At 47.9% G+C, this 22256-nt stretch overlaps 1 protein-coding gene across 2 annotated transcripts in view; it reads right to left on the bottom strand.

Annotated features, from left to right (window-relative positions):
* Positions 1-3901: 3901 nt before the first annotated feature.
* PHF12 (PHD finger protein 12) overlaps positions 3902-22256 on the bottom strand; it is a 375664-nt gene continuing 357309 nt past the window's right edge. For both annotated transcript variants that reach the window (XM_086955134.1, XM_086955135.1), the window contains exon 15: positions 3902-5919. In XM_086955134.1, coding sequence (XP_086811260.1) covers positions 5579-5919 — 341 coding nt within the window. In that variant the 3' untranslated portion in view covers positions 3902-5578. The remainder of the gene's footprint in view (positions 5920-22256) is intronic.

Genomic DNA, 22256 nt, shown 5'->3' with positions numbered 1-22256 from the left:
TTGGTAATGGTCTTCAGAGCCGAGCCGGAAGGCGGGGCTTCTGAAGCGGTATTTCGGTCGCGGCTAAGGCCTCTTGGGGTTGCTTTGACTGGAGCCTTGTCTGGAGGTGGAGGCAGGGTAGGGCCTTTAGTACTCACGGTTTGCCCCGGTGGAATGTTATCGGAGTCGAACTGGTCTTCTACTGTGACGAGCTCCAGGTCGGAGTCCGCTGCCTCTGGAAGTTCATGTTCGTCGTCGAAAATGTTTTACGGTTCAGGTGCCTGTCGCTGCATCTCTTGCCGAGCAGCTCTTCGGTTCTGGATAGTCTTCTTCAACTGGAACTTTGCACAAGTTGGACAGTCTTCCTCGTGCTCCGGAGACAGGCACTTGTTGCATACTGTATGCTTATCGCTATGTGGAAACTTGGATCGACATTGTGGGCATCTTTTGAACGGGGTCCTTTCCATCGGAGGGAGGCCCACGTGGCGTCGAAAAGGGCCAACGGCACGCGTCGACTACCAGAGATGTATGGAAAGAGTTGTCGAGTTGAGGGATACCGAGCGGAAACATTACAGTAGAAATGATGAGGTTTTTGGCATTAGAAATTAGGAAAACTTCGGTCCCGAAGTTGGAGTTGTCGAAGTGCATCCGAACCCAATGGCGGAGAAAAACAATCTGAAGATGCCCATGCGCACTGTAGTCCAGGGGAGGAGTCACCTATCTTGTGATACTTCGAAGACTCTTCCAAGACAACAAGGTGCAAACATCCGGACCCAACACTAGGAGGCGATCTATGCTAAGATATGAATTCAGCATGCCTCAAACAACAAGCTACAAACGTCCGAGCCCAACACTAGCTGGCAGAGTATGCAGAGCATGTAGATCTACAGCCACACATGCTACAAACCCATAGATTCTCATGAGATTCTCCCAGGACACTGAAGGAGTGTGAAATCATAACATAACAAGCACTGGCGTTGCCAATAGGTCTCGCAGTAGGAAAGTTGGAGCTATTACAATTGCAAATAACAATGCCTTTTATTTTTGTTTTCATTTTAAAAACATAAAGGGCTTTGTCATTTACAAAACCAATAGCTCCAACTTTCCTACTGCGAGACCTATTGTGCACTGCACAGTATGGGTGAAAGTGGCACTGCGTGGGTGTGAGTGGCTTTGGGTGAGTGGCGTTGCGTGGGTGAGTGGCGTTGCGTGGGTGAGTGGCGTTGCGTGGGTGAGTGGCGTTGCGTGGGTGAGTGGCGTTGCGTGGGTGAGTGGCGTTGCGTGGGTGAGTGGCGTTGCGTGGGTGAGTGGCGTTGCGTGGGTGAGTGGCGTTGCGTGGGTGAGTGGCGTTGCGTGGGTGAGTGGCGTTGCGTGGGTGAGTGGCGTTGCGTGGGTGAGTGGCGTTGCGTGGGTGAGTGGCGTTGCGTGGGTGAGTGGCGTTGCGTGGGTGAGTGGCGTTGCGTGGGTGAGTGGCGTTGCGTGGGTGAGTGGCGTTGCGTGGGTGAGTGGCGTTGCGTGGGTGAGTGGCGTTGCGTGTGTGAGTGGTGTTGCTTGGGTGAGTGGCGTTGCTTGGGTGAGTGTGGCGTTGCTTGGGTGAGTGTGGCATTGCATGGGTGATAGTGGGCTTGCGTGTGTGTGAGTGGTGTTGCGTGGGTGAGTGGTGTTGCGTGACAACTGCAATAATCTGAACTTCTATGTTTAAAAGCTTCTATATGTTAAAGACGCTTAAAAAAATAAAAAAGTTTTTCTTTATCATAGTGTTTGTTGTTGTTTACGCGCCAACCATTTTCAGGGCTCGGCTCGTGCATGGTCACATTGACTCCTCAAACTCTCGGCTCGCCGCTTAATTTTGGGCTCGCACATATCCAATTCTAACTACAACCCCCAATTCAAACGTGGGCAGAGCAACGCGACACTTAAAGCAAGCCCACGGAATGGGACAGCGCTCCTCAGCAGTTGATTACAGAACACATCCCCCGCCCTCATGTGTCTGCTTTAGGCATAGGCGAGGGACAAGGATAGGTTATGCGAGAGCGAGGGAGAGAAACGGAAATATTAGGTGTGTTTACGTGAGAGAGAACCAGAGGTCGGGAGATGGGAGACAATTTAAGAAGGGGCGAATAGAATATGAGCAGGAGAAAGAGGGGCAAAGTGAAACATAACAGGGACGAGGAGAGAATGGCATGGGAGAGAATGAGGAAGCAAGCAACGGAGGCATAAGCATAACGAGGGACAGCGGGAGAGAAAGGTGAAGAATATAAAGTGTTACAAAAAAGTGGAGACAAATTAAAGGGGCAAAGAGAGCGAGATAGAGGAGCGGGAGAATGAGTTAGATAGAGACAGAAGAAACAGAGAAGAAGATGGCGCTAAAGAAAAGGATTCAGTGAGAAAACGGGGGCGGGGGGGACGAGCAGTACGATACAAACAAAACACGAGAGAAAGATCTAACACGGAGTCAGACAGAATGATCGACAGTACAACAAAAATATACAACAAGACGGAGGGGAAGGCAGAGAAGGCCAGCTAGCTCAGTGGCAGACAGTTTATCAACCACGGAATGGTGAAAGGCCGGACTTGAAAGCATGTGGTGAAATGGAAGTAAACCAGACGGCAAGGCTGTGATTGCGTGGAGAGAGAGGGGAGGTGCTGGTGTGGGAGGGGGGAGGAGTGCTGCTAGGGCAAGGCTGTGATTGCGTGGAGAGAGAGGGGAGGTGCTGGTGTGGGAGGGGGGAGGAGTGCTGCTAGGGCAAGGCTGTGATTGCGTGGAGAGAGAGGGGAGGTGCTGGTGTGGGAGGGGGGAGGTGCTGAGGCTGGGCTTGCGAGAGGCTGGGCTTGCATGCGATGCGCGTGCATGTACACGGGAACTGCATGAAAACCGCGGGGCTGAAAGCCCTTTGGTTTGAAGATGTTTTTGCCACTTGAATTCTCGCTCCGCTCGATGCGCTTGCGCACATCGATAGGTCGCGAGACCTAAAAAGCACAATTACTTGAGCTTATTCAAACCCCAACCAAGTGATGGAAAGATTATGCACAGCAGGTGTATCAAGAATAAGTTTACACTGCAAAACAATCCATAACTATGTTAATCTGACTCCGTTGAGATACTGGTGAAGTCATGGAGTAAATCATATGACAAACATTCCAATGGTGAAGAACCAGAAGATGGACCTTTCCGACCTAACAAGAGATGACAGGCCTTACATAGCATATGAACCTATCACGTTATAGTTGCAAACCAATTGTTACAGTTGTCACATGTAGCATATATTGAAACATTTGAGGAGTTTGACACCACAGATTCACGTTTTGCATGTGGTCAGATAAGTCCTTTGAAAAGGAACCTCATGGGCATTGACAAATGTCAGGATTCAAATCATGGCTCTTTGAGGATCAGAAAGAAAGCAATGTAAAAAGGTGTCACCAGCTTATCTGGAGCTGTCCAAGAACATAAGGAATGGTCATGGATGCAGTTAATGGAGCTCCATATCTCTCTTTAACCTATTATTAAGTGCTCTTGAACCACATCCTTGAATGGATTTAAGCTCAGTTGGAATAAAAACGTGAGGGCCATTCAACCCTTAAAACACACACTTCTTGGATGGAGGCTGCAATTCTTCAATCACTGCCATGTCACTGATCCTGCAAAAAACAAAGATCTGTGCTTTCTTTCTGATGGCACACTTTTCACAGTAACCGATCATGCCACCTAAACCAGCGCGGTTGTTGCCTCATCCTTGACAGTACTGATCTGTCCACTCCCCATTACCCCCCAAAAACGAGTGGTCATGTCTATTTCTTCCCACAAAACACCCAAGGTTTTCACTTTCAAGTTCACGAGTACGTACATATCGCCGACAGGTTTGCATCAATAACATTCCCAACCACTAAACCCACATTAGAAAGTAGGAGCCATAGCCAGTGAATGACTTAATTTGTTTTTATATACAGAATACAGGAAAAGGTTTCTGTAAAATCTAAAACAATACAATTACTATTTACAAAGGAGCTAGCTTTTCTTGTCCAGAGTGAGGTGGAGAGGGAGGGGGAGGGCAAATAGAGGTGGCATAAGATTATTAAAATAAAAGGTAGACAAGGTTACGACGAGAACGGATTTTTGATACAAGAGACAACTTGAGCCAACGTCATACCACACGAAGCACTGTACACAATCAAAAATAAAATAGTATTAGAAATAGGTGAATACTTTATGTATTTACACAGAGGCCAGAACTGCTTCCCTAGGCACTCATCCGTCACTTAAGTGCCCACAAGACAAACAGCAGATTGGGTCACAAACAAATTCTCCGTCAGCCAAGAATGTCTCAGATGGCAAACGATGATAGTCCTCAATTGATCAAAAATTCAATAGGGAAGGAAAGACCTACCGCTTGTTTCTAAAGAAATAAATGGACCGTGTCATTCTGAGCTGGAGCAGGAAGGGATCTGCAACTTGAAATTAATGGCAGGTTTGCAAACTTGAACCCAATCCTGTGTTTCAATAAATTGAGAATAAAAATGACAAGCCCAATCCACTGTCGTTAATTACTTGCAATCAAATTTGCTTGCCTGGGGCAAAATTAGCTAGATTCTGGGTCAAACCTTTTCTCCCAGGACTGGAATTAATGCTAGAGAATATTTGCAGTAAGTCTGAAATTCACATACTAAAACAGAACATTAAACACATCCAATGAAGTCCATGTGGCACACACTCCTCTCCTAAACTGCCCAATGGGATTGAAAGTGCTCACTTAGCCCAATTCTTCTCACTGAACCTTCAGAGATGTTCCTTCCTTTGTTGAGACCCCAATGAGGAATGCTTTTCAGGGCCGATAAACTGGGCAGGCGCTTGTGTAATCTGCCGATGACAAAAGCTACTTGTAGTGCAACCATAGCAAAAGAGGGTAATGGGGAGTGGGAGTAGACAGTCTTTGAGTGGAATTCTAGACACAGAGTTCAACTACTTCAGGAAATGCAAACCCGTTTTTTGCCGATCCTGGTAATAATAGGGCTTACTTCTCCTAAGTAGCCTACTACCATCTTCAGAACTCCACCCTCAGCTTCTAGTGCTTTCTTCACTTTAAATAAGAAGGATCATCTTGAATAGATTAATTATTTCGGTATGAAAAACTGTATCATTGAGTATAAAACTATTGTCACTGGCACAAAATACAAGATATCTTCGGTCAAGATTTTACTTCTTGGAAAAAACCCTCCACGCTCCTCTGGAAACTTTATTTTTTTAACATGTGCATTGAAAAGTTTCCATAATGTCTTGATTGAGGGCGACAGTTTGTCTTCCTCTCCTCTGCATGTATTTAAAAAACATTTTTGCACTGGTGAAATTTTTCCCTAAAAAAAAAAAAAAAAAAAATGAAATGCATGGTACAAATATATGTGCAAATGCCCCTAAAACTCGAGCAAAAAAAATAATATATATTTATATATATATATATATATATATATTAAAAAAAATTCTTCATCTCATGCAAACATGTGAACTGTTTCGGGCCAAAGTAGAAAAAGTTTTAGACATCCTGTACATTTTTGCACGGGCGCCCTGCTTGGGTTTAAGTTTTTAAAAAGTCATGTTCCTTTGCGACTAAGGAATGGAGTTGGAACGTAACACAGGCACCTGGTGTGGAGGCTTTTCATCCAAGTCTAGTAACTCCACAAAGGCATTGTCCCCTTTCGGCTGCTTGGTTGCAAATTCACTAATGCTGAATACAAACTGCAGACATCCAAGTTTAATGTAGCTGCCGTGGTGCAAGAGGGCCGTCCCTTCCCAGCCGGCTCCACTGCCCCCAATCAGGCTGGAGCTGCTGGCTTTGCAGTTGCAAGGTCGATGGTACAAGCCTTGGGACTGGGAGCTCATCATTGGTTCCTCTTCACGTGGCTCTTCCTCTGGCGGTGGTGGCTGAGGTTTCCTGGTCTTGTGACGCTCTGTGAAAACAACAGACAGTCATCAATATATGGACTAAAGAAAGAAAACACCAACAATAGGAGGAAACGAAAAAAGCCTTGACATCTCCACTCCCATGGATCAGAAAAGGCTTCCATAAAGCACTGCACACGCCACACACAACAAATAGGAAAAATCCTTTTGAAAATAGCATGGAGGAGCTCGAAACAGACTGTGCAATCAGTTCCTAAACATAAACCTTTCAATCGCAAATCCAAGTTCTAGAATTGAAGGCTGATTCTTATTATTTGAGTGTGCATCCCAGCACTACTCGACCGTGTTGGTTTCTGCTCCTCATCGTTGAGCGCAGGAGCTCACTGTAGACCGCTCTGGATAGCTAAAAGCATCACAGGTGGTGAACAAAGGCTCAAGGAAGGTTTCGTGGAAGAAGAAGTTAAAAGGATGAGGTGGGGCAAAGGAAGCTCCAAAAAGAGGTGGAAGGAATGCAGCATAGAGTAATAAATGGAGAACATAGTAACGGGTCAATTGTGCCCCTCTCCCCCCATAGGTACATCAAAGATGGGGCTTCAAACTTTAGAAATATATACATTTTAAATAGAGTCCTCAGTCTCGTACAGAAAAGAGACGAACAGCTAACACGAAAGGAAAATGCTACTTACCAGTATGCATCTGTTCTTGGCATGTAGAGCTGCAGAGTTGTACACTTAGCATTAGATCGCCACCTGGTGTTGGGCTCGGATGATTGCATGTTGTTGTCTTCTTGGAAGAAGTCTTTGTAGTCACGAGATAGGGGACTCCTCTCTTGGACAATAGTGGGCATGGGCATCGGCTCCATCCTTAGATAGTTTTAAGCCATGATGGGAAATGATGGAGTTAGTAGAAGTAAAGAAAAAGATGTCCATGCGTTTGCATCTAAGTAAGATAAAACTGGAACAGATACAGGTCCCGGGGAGGCGGGAGGGCGTGTACAACTCTGCATCTCTACATGCCAAGAACAGATGCATACTGGTAAGCAGCATTTTCCGTTCGAGGCATATGAGCTGCAGATTGTACACTTAAAATCGATTGTGCAGCAGTGTCTCCCCTAGCGGTGGTCACCTGTATCTGTTGAGGTAGTTTGAAAGAGTTTTAAGGACAGCTTGGCCTACTGCAGCTTTCTGCTTGGCTTGCACATCAACACAGTAGTGCTTAGTGAAGGTGTGTGTTGTAGGCCATGTTGCTGCTTTGCATATGTTCTCTAGGGGGATGTTTCAAAAGAAAGTCATAGAGGCTCCTAGTTTGCGCGTTGAGTGCGCTCTAGGAGGAACTGTTAATGTACGTTTTGCTTTTTGGTAGCATATTTGTATACATTTTACAATCCACCTTGCAATGCCACCTTTAGAGATGGGGTTGCCTTTATGAGGTGGAGAGAAAGACACAAACAGTTGTTTTGTTTTTCGAAAAGATTTAGTCCTATCTATATAGTAGAGAAGAGCTCTTTTAACATCTAATGTGTGTAGAGCTCTTTCTGCCACAGAGTCTGGGTTTTGGAAAAACACAGGTAACTCTACAGATTGGTTTAAATGAAAAGGACTAATGACTTTTGGAAGGAATTTTGGATTAGTTCTTAGAACCACTTTATTACGGTGTAGTTGTAAAAATGGTTCTTGTATTGTGAAAGCTTGTATCTCACTTACTCTCCTAAGTGAAGTGATAGCAATAAGGAAAGCTGTTTTCCACGCGAGGAATTGCAGTTCACATTTATGTAAAGGCTCAAAAGGGGGTCCCATTAGCCTTGTAAGAACAACATTTAGGTTCCATACTGGAGAAGGTGGCAACCTGGGTAGTATGATTCTTTTTAATATTTCCATGAAAGCTTTAACTGCAGGTTCTCTGAAAAGAGACAGATGTTGTCTGTTTTGTAAATATGCTGCAATTGCTGCAAGGTGCAAGCGTATGGATGAATATGCCAAGTTACACCTTTGTAAATGTAAAAGGTAACAAATGATATTTTGGATGGAAGCATCTAGGAGGTCAATTTGGTTACGCTTGGGAGAACAGGAGCGTCTTGAGTGCCTTGCGGAAGTGAGAATAGACAGGGATGGATCTAATGGACAGCGGGAGACTATTCCAAAAGCGGGGTGCCAGTACGGAGAATCTAGTACCACCAGTTCTGGATCTGGACATTAAGGAGGGCCTGATTGGAAGAGCGGAGAGTACGACTGGGGTATAGGGGCAAATGAGTGAGTTAATGAAAACCGGGGCAGTACGGGCACAGGCCATGAAGGCCAGACATCCCATCTTAAAGAGGGATCTCTGGCAAATGGGGAGCCAATGAAGGGATTTCAAAAAAGGAGTGATGTGATGGGACTTTGGAAGGAGGTGAATGATGCGGGCAGCCTGATTCTGAATGGCCTGAAGACGGCGGAGTTCGTAGGCTGGGATACCCACATACAGGCTGTTCCCGTAGTCAAGACTGGAAAGAATCATGGCCAAAATAATACGTTTAAGGGCATCAGGGGAGAAAAAGCGGGAAACTTTCAGGATGATCCGGAGGGATAGGAAACAGGAGGATACAACAGAACTAATCTGGGCATGCATGGATAGGTCCTGACTGGCTTTGATGCCCAAGGTCTTTACAGAGGCCGCCGGGACTGGAGGAGGGCCAAAGATGGAGGGCCAAAAGGCGGCAGACCAGGGGGAGGTGGTAGTGCCTGTCAGGACCAGCTCCGTCTTGTCCGGATTTAGTTTCAGGTGGTTATGGTTCATCCATTCAGAGATGAAGACAAGGGTAGAATGAAATTTCAACAAGGAGTCAGAGGGAGAGGAGAGATCAAATACAAGCTGGAGGTCATTCGCATAATTGTACACGGAGACCCCCATGTCTAGAAGGGAGAGAATCAGAGGGAGGATGTAGAGGTTACAAAGGAGGGGGGACAGGGAAGAACCTTGGGGGACCCCACAAGAAACCAGGCGGGTATGGGCAGAAAAGCCCGAAAGATGGACCGCCTGGGTCCGCCCTTTAAGAAAGGAGGCGAGCCAAGAGAGCGGTGCCCCGAACGCCCGCTGCGTTGACAAGGTCGAGAAGGATGGAGTGATCGACCGTGTCAAACACAGCGGACAGATCAAGGAGCACCAAGGCCTGAGGTAGATTGGAATCAGCCTTGCTCTTAAGCTAGTCTAGGACGGACAGGACCACTGACTCAGAGTGGATCGGGCGGAAGCCCGCTTGGTGGGAGGCCAAGAGACGATTGCTCCCTATGAAGGTGGAGAGACTAGTTGTAATGTAGCTCTCCAAGATCTTCCCCAAGTATGGAAGGAGGGAAATGGATCTGAAGTTAGAAGGGAGGGAGGGATCTAGACCAGACTTTTTTAAAATGGGGAGAACTATGGCCGATTTAAAGGAATTAGGAACTAAGCCTTGAGAAATAGAGGCATTAAGAAGGGAAAGAGGGGGGGGGGGGGGGGATCAGGACAGTTGATGAAAAGCTCTCTCAGAATGCGAGCCGGGGCACAGTCAGCCGGGGAGCCTGACTTCACTTTCTGGAGTAAAGCAAGAAAAGAGTCCATAGTGATAGAGGGAAAGTGGTCAAGAAAAGAAGAAGGCAGAGGAAGAACAGGAGAAGGGAGTGGCGAAGATGCTGATGGAATATTTGATTTAATTTTTGCAATCTTCTCTATACAAAAGTTGTTGAGGGATGAACAGAGAGCTTGGGAGGGAACAAGGTTGGGATTGACTCTAACAGAAGCAACTAAGTTGCGGACTATTGAGAAAATCTTTTTGGATTTGTTGGCTGAAAGTGCGATTTTCTCCGAAAAGTATGAAGTTTTGGCTGAAAGGACGGCCCTCTTGTAGTTAGTTAGGAGGGACTTCTATTTCGCCCGTAAAAGGGGGCAATAGGTGCGCCTCCAATGGCGTTCAGAGCGCCTGAGGTCTAATTTAAGGCTTTTCAGCTCGCCGGTTAACCACTTATGCGCATCATGGGGGCGGCAAGCCTTAATTTTCTTAAGAGGGGCCACCAAATCACAGGATAAAGACAGCCAAGAATTCAAGGCGTCTGCTTGAAGGTCAAGGGGAAGCTCAGAAAAATCAGGAGAGGAAGAGGTAAGGGAAGCACAAAGAGTTAAGATCAACCCGATTCCAATTTCGGGCAGAAATATTCTTGGGTAGAAGGGGTTTCTCTGTTGCACCAAGGTCAAGGAGAAAGGAGATCAATGAGTGATCAGACCAGGGGCAAGGGAGAATACTAGGAAAGAGAATAGTGCGATTGGCTGACCATATTTGATCTAGAATATGGCCATGGACATGGGTAGGGGTGTGAATGTGGGGAAGAAAGTTAAGACAATGGAGAGTGGCCGTAAAATCTTTAGAGAACTGGTCTTCCCTGGGGTCGCCCGGCCAATAGTTAAAGTCTCCCAGAACGAGGACAGACAAATTATTGACCACGAGTGTAGCCAAAAGTTCCTGAAGGGTGGACACAAAATGGGGCATATTTTGGAGAGGGCGGTACATAAGAACTATGGTGAGGGGGGCCAGAAGATTAACTGAACGGGCTACTAAAAAATCAACACTAGGTATAGGAGGGTGTGGAAGAAGTTGGAACTGGAAATGGGAGCGGGCAATCATAGCCACACCCCCGCCGACTTTGCCATCAGGACGGTCATAGGACGGTCATAGGACGGGCATAGTAGGAATCGGGAAGGGTGGACAGTACATCAGGCAGGGAATCGGCCGAGAACCAAGTCTCTGTGAGAAACAGAAAATCAGGAGCCTCAGTATCCAGTACGTTAAAGAGCTCTAACTGGTGCCTGCCTGCCGATCGGGTGTTAAGGAGGTAGGCAGTAGCCGAGGTAGGTAAAAGGAGAGGGGGAGCGATGGGAGAGGACGGAGTAAAATGAGGCAAAGGAGTGGGCAGAGCAGGAGTGGAGGAGAGGGGGAAGGGACAGTGATACCAAGTGTATCAATACGCCGAAGTAAGGGAGAAGCAATGGGCTGGGCAACATTAAGGGTGAGCAAATCAACAGAGGTATAAACAAGAGCGGGAACAGGGTGTATTGCCCATGCTCCCGGCCGGTCGCGGACGGGCACAGACGGGCTTAACTTAAGCGCAACTTCGGCGCGCCTTCGTCGCGCCCGCTGCGCTCGTCTGCTGCGCGGCCGGGAGAGTAATGTCATTATATAGGGGAGGGCGTGGCAGGGGGGGGGAGTGGCCAGAAGACTGCAGCTTCAACCCCAGAGCACCCAAGATGGCGACCAGACCTCGCCCGTCCCCAACAACCGACTCGGCAGAGGAGGGCAGCGATCAGCGAGGAGGCGCCCTGGAGTGCGTGCAGGTAGGGGGATTAAAATGCAGAGCAGCGGCAGAATTGCGCAATGTCCAGACACACAGTTAAAAGCAGGGTAACGTTGCTTCCGGCAGAGCGCCTCGGGAGTTCTGAAGATCCAAGTCTAAACCGGCGCGGTAGCAGTCATGCGCCAGAAGTAGCTTGCCAGGGGTGGGAGGGGGAGTGGCCAGATGACTGCAGCGTCAACCCCAGAGCACCCAAGATGGCGACCAGACCTCGCCCGTCCCAACAACCGACTCGGCAAAGGAGGGGAACGATCAGCGAGGAGGCGCCCTGGAGTGCGTGCAGGTAGGGGGATTAAAATGCACAGCAGCGGCAGAGGTGCACAATGTCCAGACACACAGTTAAAAGCAGGGTAACGTTGCTCCCGGCAGAGCGCCTCGGGAGTTCTGAAGATCCAAGTCTAAACTATTATCTATTATGGACTGTGAGTTACTGAAACAAGTACTACCCCTTCAGTGCTCGACTCTCCGGGGTAGCAAAGTCTAGCAGATCAGAGAGGGGGGAGTTGGGGGGTTGAGAGAATGGGCGGGGGGGGGGGGGGGGGGGGGGGGTTGGGGTTGGAGTACACAGACAAGTCAAAAACACCAATAATTGGATGTTAAACAAGATGGAATATGCTACTTACCAGTATGCATCTGTTCTTGGCATGTAGGGCCGCTAACATTCATATCTTGTGCATAGATCGCCGCCTAGTGTTGGGTCCGGATGATTGCACCTTGTCGTCCTGGAAGAGTCTTTGATTTGAAGTATCACAAGATAGGTGGCTCCTCCCCTGGACTACAGTGCACATGGACATCCTCAGATTGTTTTTCGCCATTGTGGCAGAGATGGAGTTTAATACAATACAAGATGACCATGCTTATAAATAATTCTGACTACTACAGCTGCGACAGGCACCGGGGAGGATGGGCGGGCGATATGAATGTTAGCGGCCCTACATGCCAAGAACAGATGCATACTGGTAAGTAGCATATTCCGTTCGAGGCATGTGGGCCGCTAAATTCATATCTTGTGCATAGAATAAATAGCAGTTTCTCCCTTAGCGGTGGTTGCCCGAGCGAGCTGCAGCAGCCTGAAAGAGGGACTTAAGAACAGCCTGTCCTACAGCAGCTTGCTGCTTGGAATGTACATCAACACAGTAGTGTTTGGTGAATTTATGTATGTTATTCCATGTGGCTGCTCTACATATGTCCTCTAATGGAATGTTACCCAGGAAAGCCATGGATGCCCCTAGCTTGCGTGTTCAATGCGCTCTTGGGGGGACTGTTAGTGTGCGTTTAGCCTTCTGATAACAAATCTAAATACACTTAACAATCCATCTGGCTATACCTGATTTGGAAATGGGTTTGCCCTTGTGCTGTGGTGAAAAAGCAACAAAGAGTTGTTTAGTCTTCCTGAAATCCCTCGTCCTGTCTATATAGTACAGGAGAGCTCGTTTGACGTCTAATGTGTGCAGTGATCTTACTGCTACTGAGACTGGATTAGGGAAGAAAACTGGCAGTTCAATAGTTTGATTAATGTGGAACTGAGAAACTACCTTGGGCATGAATTTAGGGTTAGTGCGTAGCACCACCCTATTTGCGTGAACCTGTATAAAAGGTTCTTGAATGGTTAGGGCTTGCAGCTCGCTAACCCGTCTCAGCGACGTGATCGCTACCAAGAAGGCAGCCTTCCAAGTTAAGAACTGTATCTCACAAGAGTGGAGAGGTTCGAAAGGAGGTCCCATCAGTCTGGTCAAAACTATATTAAGATTCCAGACCGGTGAAGGTGGTCTTCTGGGTGGAATGACTCGTTAGAGTCCCTCCATAAAAGCCTTTATGGCTGGCACTCGGAACAGTGAAAGGTGTTGCCTGTTCTGTAAGTAAGCCGCTATTGCCGGCAAATGAATACGTATAGAACTGTATGCCAGAGTGCATCTGTATAAATGTAACAGGTAACAAATAATGTTCTGTGTCGATGCATCCAGCGGGTTTATGTCATAGTTGGAACAGTAAATGACAAAACTTTTCCATTTGGCAGCATAGCAGGCCCTAATGGTAGGCCGTCTTGCCTCCTTGATGATGCCCATACAATCAGGAGGCAGATTCAGATACCCAAATTCTATGACTTCAGGAGCCATATCGCAAGGTTTAACTGTTGCGGATCTGGATGCTGAACTTCGCCATGGCTCTGGGTGAGAAGACTGGGTGTAAGACGCAGTCTTTGATGGGGCACCACGGAAAGTTCTAGGAATGTGGTGTACCATGCTTGCCTCGCCCATGTTGGAGCAACCAGGATGAGAGTCATTGAGTGCTGTGTGAGTTTCCGTGCCACCAGAGGTATGAGCGGGGCCGGCGGAAAAGCGTACGCAAATCTGCCTGACCAGTTCATCCATATCGCATTGCCCTGAGACCGCGGGTGTGGGAACCTGGCGGCGAAGTTTGGGCATTTTGCGTTCTCGTTTGTGGCGAACAGGTCGATGTCTGGATGTCCCCACTGCTGGAAGTACGGTTGCAGCACCGAGGGATGAATCTCCCACTCGTGCACCTGATGGCTGTGTCTGCTGAGCAGATCCGCCATCTGGTTGTCCTGGCCCGGGAGATGCTCCGCCATGAGGAAAATGTTCCTCTGAATGGCACACTTCCACATGCTCTGAGCCAAGTGAGACAACTGTGGAGAGTGAGTACCTCCCTGCTTCTGAATGTAATACATGGCCGTCATGTTGTCCGTCCGGATCAACACGACCTTGTTGCACAGATGCATCTTGAAAGCCTTCAGTGCCATGAAGATTGCCATCAATTCTAGCAGATTGATGTGCATCCTCTTCTGTTGATCCGACCATAGTCCCGGCACTGTATAATGAAGGAGATGCGCCCCCCACCCCAGGAGGGATGCGTCCGTCGTGAGAACTACTGTGGTACAGGCTCTTGGAACGGCCGTCCCTTGCGAAGGTTGCGTGCATTCCACCAATGCAGATAGTTGTACGCACGACCGGTCACCAACACTAGGTATTTCAATTGTCCTTGAGCCTGATTCCACTGTTGTGCTAAACACTCTTGGAGCGGACGCATATGCAGTCTCGCGTGCGGGACTATGAAGATGCAGGAGGTCATCATGCCTATCAACTGCAGAAACACTCGCGCCTGTAGTGAGTGTTGTGGCCTGAATTTGCGAATCAGAAGTTGCATGCTGTCGATTCGCACTGAGTTTGGCTGGGCTGTAGCTGTCACAGTGTTCAACGTCGCTCCCAAGTATTGCTGTACTTGAGCGGGTTGAATATGCGACTTGGGATAGTTCAGAAAAAATTCCAAACTGTGCAGAAGATGAATTGTGCGGGACACGTGGCTGGCGCACTGCTGGGACGACTTCGCTTGCACAAGCCAGTCGTCCAGGTAAGGGTAGACATGAATGTGTTGTCTCCGAAGGTGTGCCGCCACTGTCGCCAATCACTTGGTGAACACTCTGGGAGCAGTGGTCACTCCAAAGGGTAGCACCTTGAACTGGTAATGCTTGTTCTGTATAGTGAACCCGAGGTATTTCCTGTGTGCCTGATGTATGGGTATATGGAAATATGCATCCTTCAGATCCAGAGTTGCCAGGAAATCCCCCTGACTGAGCAATGGCAGGACCTGCTGCAGAGTCAGCATGTGAAAATGTTCTGAAAGGATGTATGGGTTCAAGGGTCTCAGATCCAGAATGGGTCTGAGAGACCCGTCCTTCTTTGGGACTAAGAAATAGAGAGAGTACACCCCTGTTCCGTGCTCCTCTAGAGGCACCAGTTCTATGGACCCTTTTTGCAGCATGCAGCTTGCTGTAATAAGGTTAAGTGCTCTGCGGACATAGGATGATGTCTTGGTGGTATGTCGGGTGGAGTGGATGTCAGTTCGAAACAATACCCGTACTGGATAAGTTGCCTCACCCACCTGTCTGTGGTAATGCCTTCCCAGACTGGCAGGAACTGCTGGAGTCGTCCCCCGACCGGTGTTATATGGTCTGGGGGCAGTGACAAGACGTCACTGTTTGGTATTTGCTGAGGACCTGGTGTTATTATTTCCGCGTCCTCTGCCTTTGGTGCTGTTACCACGGTATCCAACTCTATTTGTCTTGTTATAGGTGGTCTGTGTACCACATTTATTGTATTGTGTTTGCTGAGATGTTTGCCCCCTTGACGGCCCTCTACTACCTGAGCGACGAAAAGAACCCCCTCTGAACAGTTGAGACTGCAAGGCCCCCATAGACTTAGCTGTCTCGGTGTCCTTCTTGATCTTTTCAAGAATCGTGTCAACGTCAGGCCCAAACAAAAAATCTGGGTTAACGGGGTGATTGAGCAAACTAGTTTGTATTTCTGGCTTAAACCCTGAAATTCGTAACCATGCCTGCCTCCTTAGCATCACACTAGTGTTAATGGCCCTGGCTGCAGTGTCTGCTGAATCTAGGGCACACTTGATAGAAGCGTTTGATATCAGTTTCCCTTCCTGAATCAACATTTCCGCCCCCTCTCTATATGCATCAGGCAAGTGTTGCCCTATCGTATCTAGCCAGTAGAGCTTGTGTATTTGGCTATTCTCCAAATATTCGCTGCCTGCGCAGCAACCCGCTTCCCAGAGGCTTCCAATACTTAAGATTCTTTGTCTGGGGGAGGAGCACCACCACTTGTTTGCGAGTTCGCCCTCTTCCGGGCATTGGAGACCACCAAAGAGTCCAATGGCAATTGACCCCTTATATACGTAGGGTCCACAGGAGCAGGCCTGTATTTCTTTTCAATACGTGGGTTCACCACCCTTGCTCTGGTTGTGTCCTTGAAAATGTCATGGGCGTGCTTAAGGACACCCTTCAGCATCGGCAGCGTCTTCACTGATCTGTCCGACGTAGAGAAGGTATCAAACAGAAAGTCCTCCTCAACTGGGTCTGCATGCATGACCACATCATGGTTCAACGCTGCCCTTTCAATTAGAGCGTTGAACGCCGCAGTATCCTCTGCGGGGGCTGTCTTTACTTGGTAAGACTGGGTGTCCGCCGTGCCTTGATCGTCGGACGCATCCTGCGAGTCATCCTGATTAGATTAATCAGGATAGTTTAATTGCTCGTCATTCTGGTCATCCCCCCCACCATCCTCAGTGCGTGTGGGGGAATGAGTAAAGGCTTGTCCATAAGGCCTTACGGACTCTAAAAGAACTGGCGAGGAAGCAGAGCCTCTTTTCCTTTTGAGTGGAATTTGATAGAATTCCATTGGCTTCTCCGGCAAGAGCTTCCGTTTGAAAAGGGTGAGTCTTCCGGTTGCAGAGTCAATGTACAACTTCTTTGAGCTTTCAGAAGAAGGTGGAGTGGAACCGACGCCTTCAGGGGTGGCGGTCATTCCCTTAAGTTTTGACATCATTTTACCAGGGTCGGTGCCCTGTGCCGGCTTAGAAGTTTTAGGTCTTGCAGTCGTAGGCAGTCCAAAAACTATAGGTGGAGGCCCCGATGGCGGTTTGACTTTTTTCACGGGCATCGCCAACTTCGAGCCAGGTGTTGCGCTGGGATTCCCAAAATGGCCGCGGCTTGATGCGTCACGTTCCAACGCGGCCATTTTGTGCTTGTCTTCGAGAACCTTCACCAGCATCAACTTGTATGCATTCGGACTGAGGGGCGGCTGCGACTCAAGTCCGTCTTCAGTGTCCACGCCCCCGAGGGCAGCCTTAGATGACGTTGCTTCGTCTCTTTGGGCCTTTGGCACCTTCTTCGATGTACCGATCTTCGGGTTGGCACCCTTCTGTAACCTCGAAGGGGCAATGACACTCTGAGCCTTCTTAGGATCCGATGGAACGAGGCTTTGCGAAACGAATACTGGTTTGACCAGTTTCAGTTTCGATTGTCTTTAGCCAGTTTCGGTTTCGAAGGCGTACCCACCAAAGGCTCTGAATTATTCTTAGCTGGGCAAGGTTGCGGGGCTGTAGAATGAGTAGAAAGATCTTGGCTAAGGCCTTCCGGCGATGCTTCGACCTGAGCCGTTGACAAGACAGTGTCACTTTCGACCCCCGAATGGTCGGGTGGGTTTTGCTCATCGCTGGAGCCGCCCTCTGCGGCTCCTATAGCCATACCGTCGTCTCTTACCTCGACGGCTTCAATGTGTTCGTCGTCTACCTCTTCTCCGTAGTAAGATTCTTGACAGGAGGCCGGGTCGGAGAAGTGCTCCGGTTCCTCCTCTTGGACGCCCTCGTCGTCCCCAGCCTCGAAGATATCCTCCACATCCGACGCTCTCCGCGCCGGTAGTCTCGCCTCATTTCGAAGAGCGAGCACCTCTTCTGACCTGAATTTCGAACAGGCCAAGCAACTCTCCTCGTCGTGGTCTGGAGACAGACTTCTGTTGCACACAGGGTGCACGTCTGAGAGAGGGTACTTCGCGTTACAGACTGGGCAACATTTAAACGGGGCCTGGAATTCCATCGTCGATGTCAATCTTCGATCGGGCCTAAAAAGCTGGGAGCACACATGCTCAAGTATCCGGGAAACCGGATAAGTTAACTCAGAACCGAACAAAGTACAATACCGACGCTTAAAGAGGCCTTTTGGTCTGAAGAAAACAAGTTTTTCCTATAGGTTCCGAACGAGAGTCACGGAACACATCCGAACCCAATGGCGGAAAAAAACAATCTGAGGATGGAGAGGATACCCATGCGCACTGTAGTCCAGGGGAGGAGCCACCTATCTTGTGATACTTCAAAGACTCTTCCAGGACAACAAGGTGCAATCATCCGGATGCAACACTAGGCGGCGATCTATGCACAAGATATGAATTTAGCGGCCCACATGCCTCGAACACTACTTTATTCATAACAGCAAGTATTTAAATACGGAGATAAAGTAAATTGCAGGACACAAATAATACACAGTCTTAGTAAGGCCGGCGCTCTAGCACTGTCCAGGTAATTCCCAGAGCCCTATTTCTCTAACTAAGGACTGTGCTTATTTTCCATTCATGAGGCAACATTCAGGTTAGGCTCTGCTAGCAACTACAAGTTCCACAGAGGCTTCTTAATGGTCAAAGTCTCAGTGCTGTAGCACTTTAGTCAGAGCAAGTGCTCCTAGAGGCTCAATGACACAGAAATCATTCTTACCAGCATTTGCTGGAACTGTTGGGTCAGTAGGTCCAGGTGCACGTCAGTGGTGAGCAGTAGTCTGGAAGCTGCAGGCGAGATAGCAGGCGCCCACGACCTCCTCCGATCAATTGTTAAGCCTTCGTAAGTCTAGCTGCAGGTCTTGGGTGCTTCTAGATTAGGGTGATTGAATTGATGCACTGCTACTATGGGTCGTGGCCCATTACGATTCACGGTCGCACTCTACTCCAGGACAATGGCCCTCTCTCTTTACTACTTGTCCTGCCTAGCATACAAGGTGAGATGGGAGAAGGGGGGGCTGGTTGCAGCAAAAAGAAGGAACAGGTCAATTACCTCTCTTGGTTACAATACTGTACAGGGTGATGGCCTGCTTCTCGTCACAGAGATGCACCAGGGTATTGGCCCTGAATCTGCACCGTGGCCACCACCTGGCGGCATACAGGGGTCGTTAACAGCAGCACTCAGGCATGCAGCCCAATCGATGCAACATTCCTCAATCTTCACGGTAGCCCTCACCTGGCATACAGAGGTTGTGAACAACAGCACTTGGATGGATGGCACAATCAGTGCAGCAATCCTCAATTTAACATATGGGGGTCGTGAATAACAGCACTTGAGCTGACAGCCCAATTAGTACAATGGTCTCAATCTTCACCAAGGCCCCCAGCTGGCATACAGGGGTCGCAAACAGCAGCACTCAGGTGGATAGCACAATTGTTGCAACAGTCTTCAACATGGACGCAAGACTCACATACTGATTCAGGGATCCACAACACAGGCTCGTCACTGGACCGTCCTCTCATCAGACACTCTCCTCCTCATAGGGTTCACTGATTTTGACAAGCAGGCATATGCTGGATGTCCAGGTTCCAGAGCGAGTGGTCTTGATTCTCCCTGGCAATGTCCCCTAACCCAAAAGGAAGACTAGCAGACCTCAGTTTCCAGTCCTGGTCACAACAGGCACCAGTGGTGCCCACCTTATCCACACTGATGTACAGCTCAAGTTGGACAATTTTGAGAGGGTCATGCTCCACTTTTAAAATCCATTTTCAGATAGAGATGTGTTTTAGTGTCTTAGCCTTTAAGTTCTTGTTGAGGGGGTTGCTCCCTTTTAAGGGCCCACTTCTATCCTGCTTTTTGTCCAGGAATCAGTTTAGTCACAGTAGGAACGACTCCAAACGTAATAGATCCTCAACAAAGGACACAGGAATGACTACAGCATCACATGCGGATATCAGCCCCATGGCCATATGGTTACTAAGGCCCCAAACTCTATTCATTATGATTTCCTTATCAGTCCCATCTCCTTCCTGAGATGTGTGCAGGCCTCACCGATCATTTATGTTTTCAGAATCAAAGAACCATTTAGAAGTACACAAGAGAGCCAGACTCTCTTCTACCAGTGTGCGTGTCCCATTCAGCTCTCAGGAATGCAGACAATCAAATGTGTCTGGGATGGTTCCGCCACCTCCACGTCCCTTTCTTAAGAACCTGAGCTTGCAATATGGAACCCACAGGCCATCACATAATGTACCACACATAGGCACACATACATTACACCAAGCACACGCAACCTGCACAGTGCTACATACTTATATGATGTCGGTTAAATGTAAGTTGGGTACACAGCAGCAGAACTTTACATGAGTGGGCCAGTAAGTCTCACACTCCAGAGACACGGTTAAAAAGACCTGTCCACTCTACTGATTAGTATTACAAATTTGGTACATGTGTACATTTATTTGGCCCGAAGTGTTTTATTTACTTTTATTTGCTTTAACAATGTTTAATTACGAAAAAAAAGACTAAATGGAAGTAAATAAAATTGTTTACACCAAATGAATGTACAAATGGTCTAAGTCGCTTTAATTACGAAACAGCCGTATTAAGTAAACGTTCAAAGATTATTTTTGATATAAAGTTGTATGGGCCCTTCCTGGCCGTCTCTGGGCCATAAACCCCCTTACTATAAACCTAACCGGTAACGACAGTAGCCCTTTATCGCTATCAGGTGAGCACTTTTTCACCCTTTCTGATCTAACAAGTCAATAATCTATCAGACAATCCTATGCCATGGCGCGAAATCATGATCTGTATTTGCGCACAATGAAAAATCAGTACCAAGGATCCAGATTTATCTGCAGCTGGGGCACTCCATCACCATGCAGGGGACTTTTTATTTATTTTGTTTCAACAGGCTCACATCCATGGCAGGAATTGTAATTGCAGAATACATGGAGCTAGGTCTCAACTCCTGCGTTAGTCAACAAGTTACTTAACTTTGGTAATCCCTTATCTGGTAGAGACTTTATCTAGTTGCAGATTCCTTACTATAGAATGTTTCCCAGGCGTCAGACTGGAGCCAGAAAATGTTGAGCAGTTCTGCTGTGTGCCAGTATGCGACAATGAACTTGTGTTGGAAACCAACGCGCCGATGCGATGTACGCGGTGCCTATATAAGCACCACCCCTGTGCACTGACTCCAGTTCATGTCTATTTCCGGGACAGAAGCAGAGAGCGATGTCAGTTTTTTTGACCAGTGTGAAGATTATAAGGTCCTACAAGGACTTGATAGGTGGAAAACACCAGTTCGCAGAATGGGGAGCATGGGAGGTTCGTTAAGGAATCTACGGCTTGATAGAATCTCCATCAGATAAGGCATAATCCAAGGTATGTACCTTGTTCATCTGATAAAGACTTATAGCTGCAGATTCCTCACCTTAGAAAACATACCAAAGCAATACAGGGTGGTCTGCTGACTGGCCCAAACCAAAAAGTCCTGGAGGATCAAATGGGTAAAGTGCTTGTCAAGGCAGTAGTGTTTGGGGAAACATGTGCAAGAATGGCCTAGTGGAAGCCTGACCAATGTCCAAGACAGGCGCCCCACGAGCAAACACAATAGATGCAGCTTTGGCTCAGGTTGAACGAGCTATAAAACATAAGGGAGCTGCTTCTTGGCTACTGCGCAGCATGACTCAATACAATCCATCTGGAGATGGTCAGTTTATGTACTGCTTCCCCTTCTTTGTTCCAGTGAACTCTACAAAGAGCTGAAAGTCAACCCGGTGTTCTTCAGTGCTATCAATATAGAACAGTGCCTTGTTAGAGTCCAGAGGGTGGAGTCTCTCTTCCTTTTTAGAGGGGAGAGGCGGAGCAAAGAGTCAGCAGAGGGATATTTTGGCAGACATGGATAAGTGCCGCCACCTTTGGAAGAAAAGAGCCATGGATTCAGAGAACCAGTTTGTCTTGGAAGAAGCTGGCATATTGGGGTGATAAGAAAGCCTGTAGCTCTCCGACCCTTTTGGCCGATGTGGTGGCCACAAAAAAGACTGTCTTGGAAGACAGCTATGCGTATGTTCAACGGGGGACCACATCAAATAGGTTAAAACTAAATTAAGATCCCAGTGGGGCATAACAAAAGGTTGGGAGAAAACATGCTGAAGATTTTTCAGAAAACGTGTCAAAATTGGTGATAAACAGAGGGGGTTGGTCTGGCAACAAAAAAGCCAAAAGATACGCCTTAACTGTGCCCAGAGTAAAGCCATGTGCAGCTAAGGACAAAACAAACAATACTTTGGAAAGGGTGCAGAGTGGGTCAGCATGTTTCTCAGTGCACCAAGCACAAACTTGACCCTCAACTGTCGCCGCTCAATGTCCAATTATGAAGGTGGAGAGTGCGCAGGTTTGAGTGTAGGACACTTCCCTGTTGTTGTGGCAGGAGTTTGTCTCAAAAGGGCAGCCTGATTGGAGGACAGATGCTCATACCCAGACATTCTGGATACCATACACTCCTCGCCCAATCTGGAACAACCAGAATGAACTGGTCCTGTTCAGTTCTGATCTTTTTCAAAACTCGGGACAGAAGAGGTATCAGTGGGAAGGCACACAGGAGTCCAGTCTATAGCCCAGTACACTCCTACATTTATGTCTAGTAGGAATGCATCTCCAAGCGA

The sequence above is a fragment of the Lissotriton vulgaris genome, chromosome 2_1 (genome assembly GCF_964263255.1).
Source record: "Lissotriton vulgaris chromosome 2_1, aLisVul1.2, whole genome shotgun sequence".
Classification (NCBI taxonomy): Eukaryota; Metazoa; Chordata; class Amphibia; order Caudata; family Salamandridae; genus Lissotriton; species Lissotriton vulgaris.
Note: the sequence above shows the minus strand (reverse complement) of the source record. Positions and strands in the feature narration are given on the sequence as shown.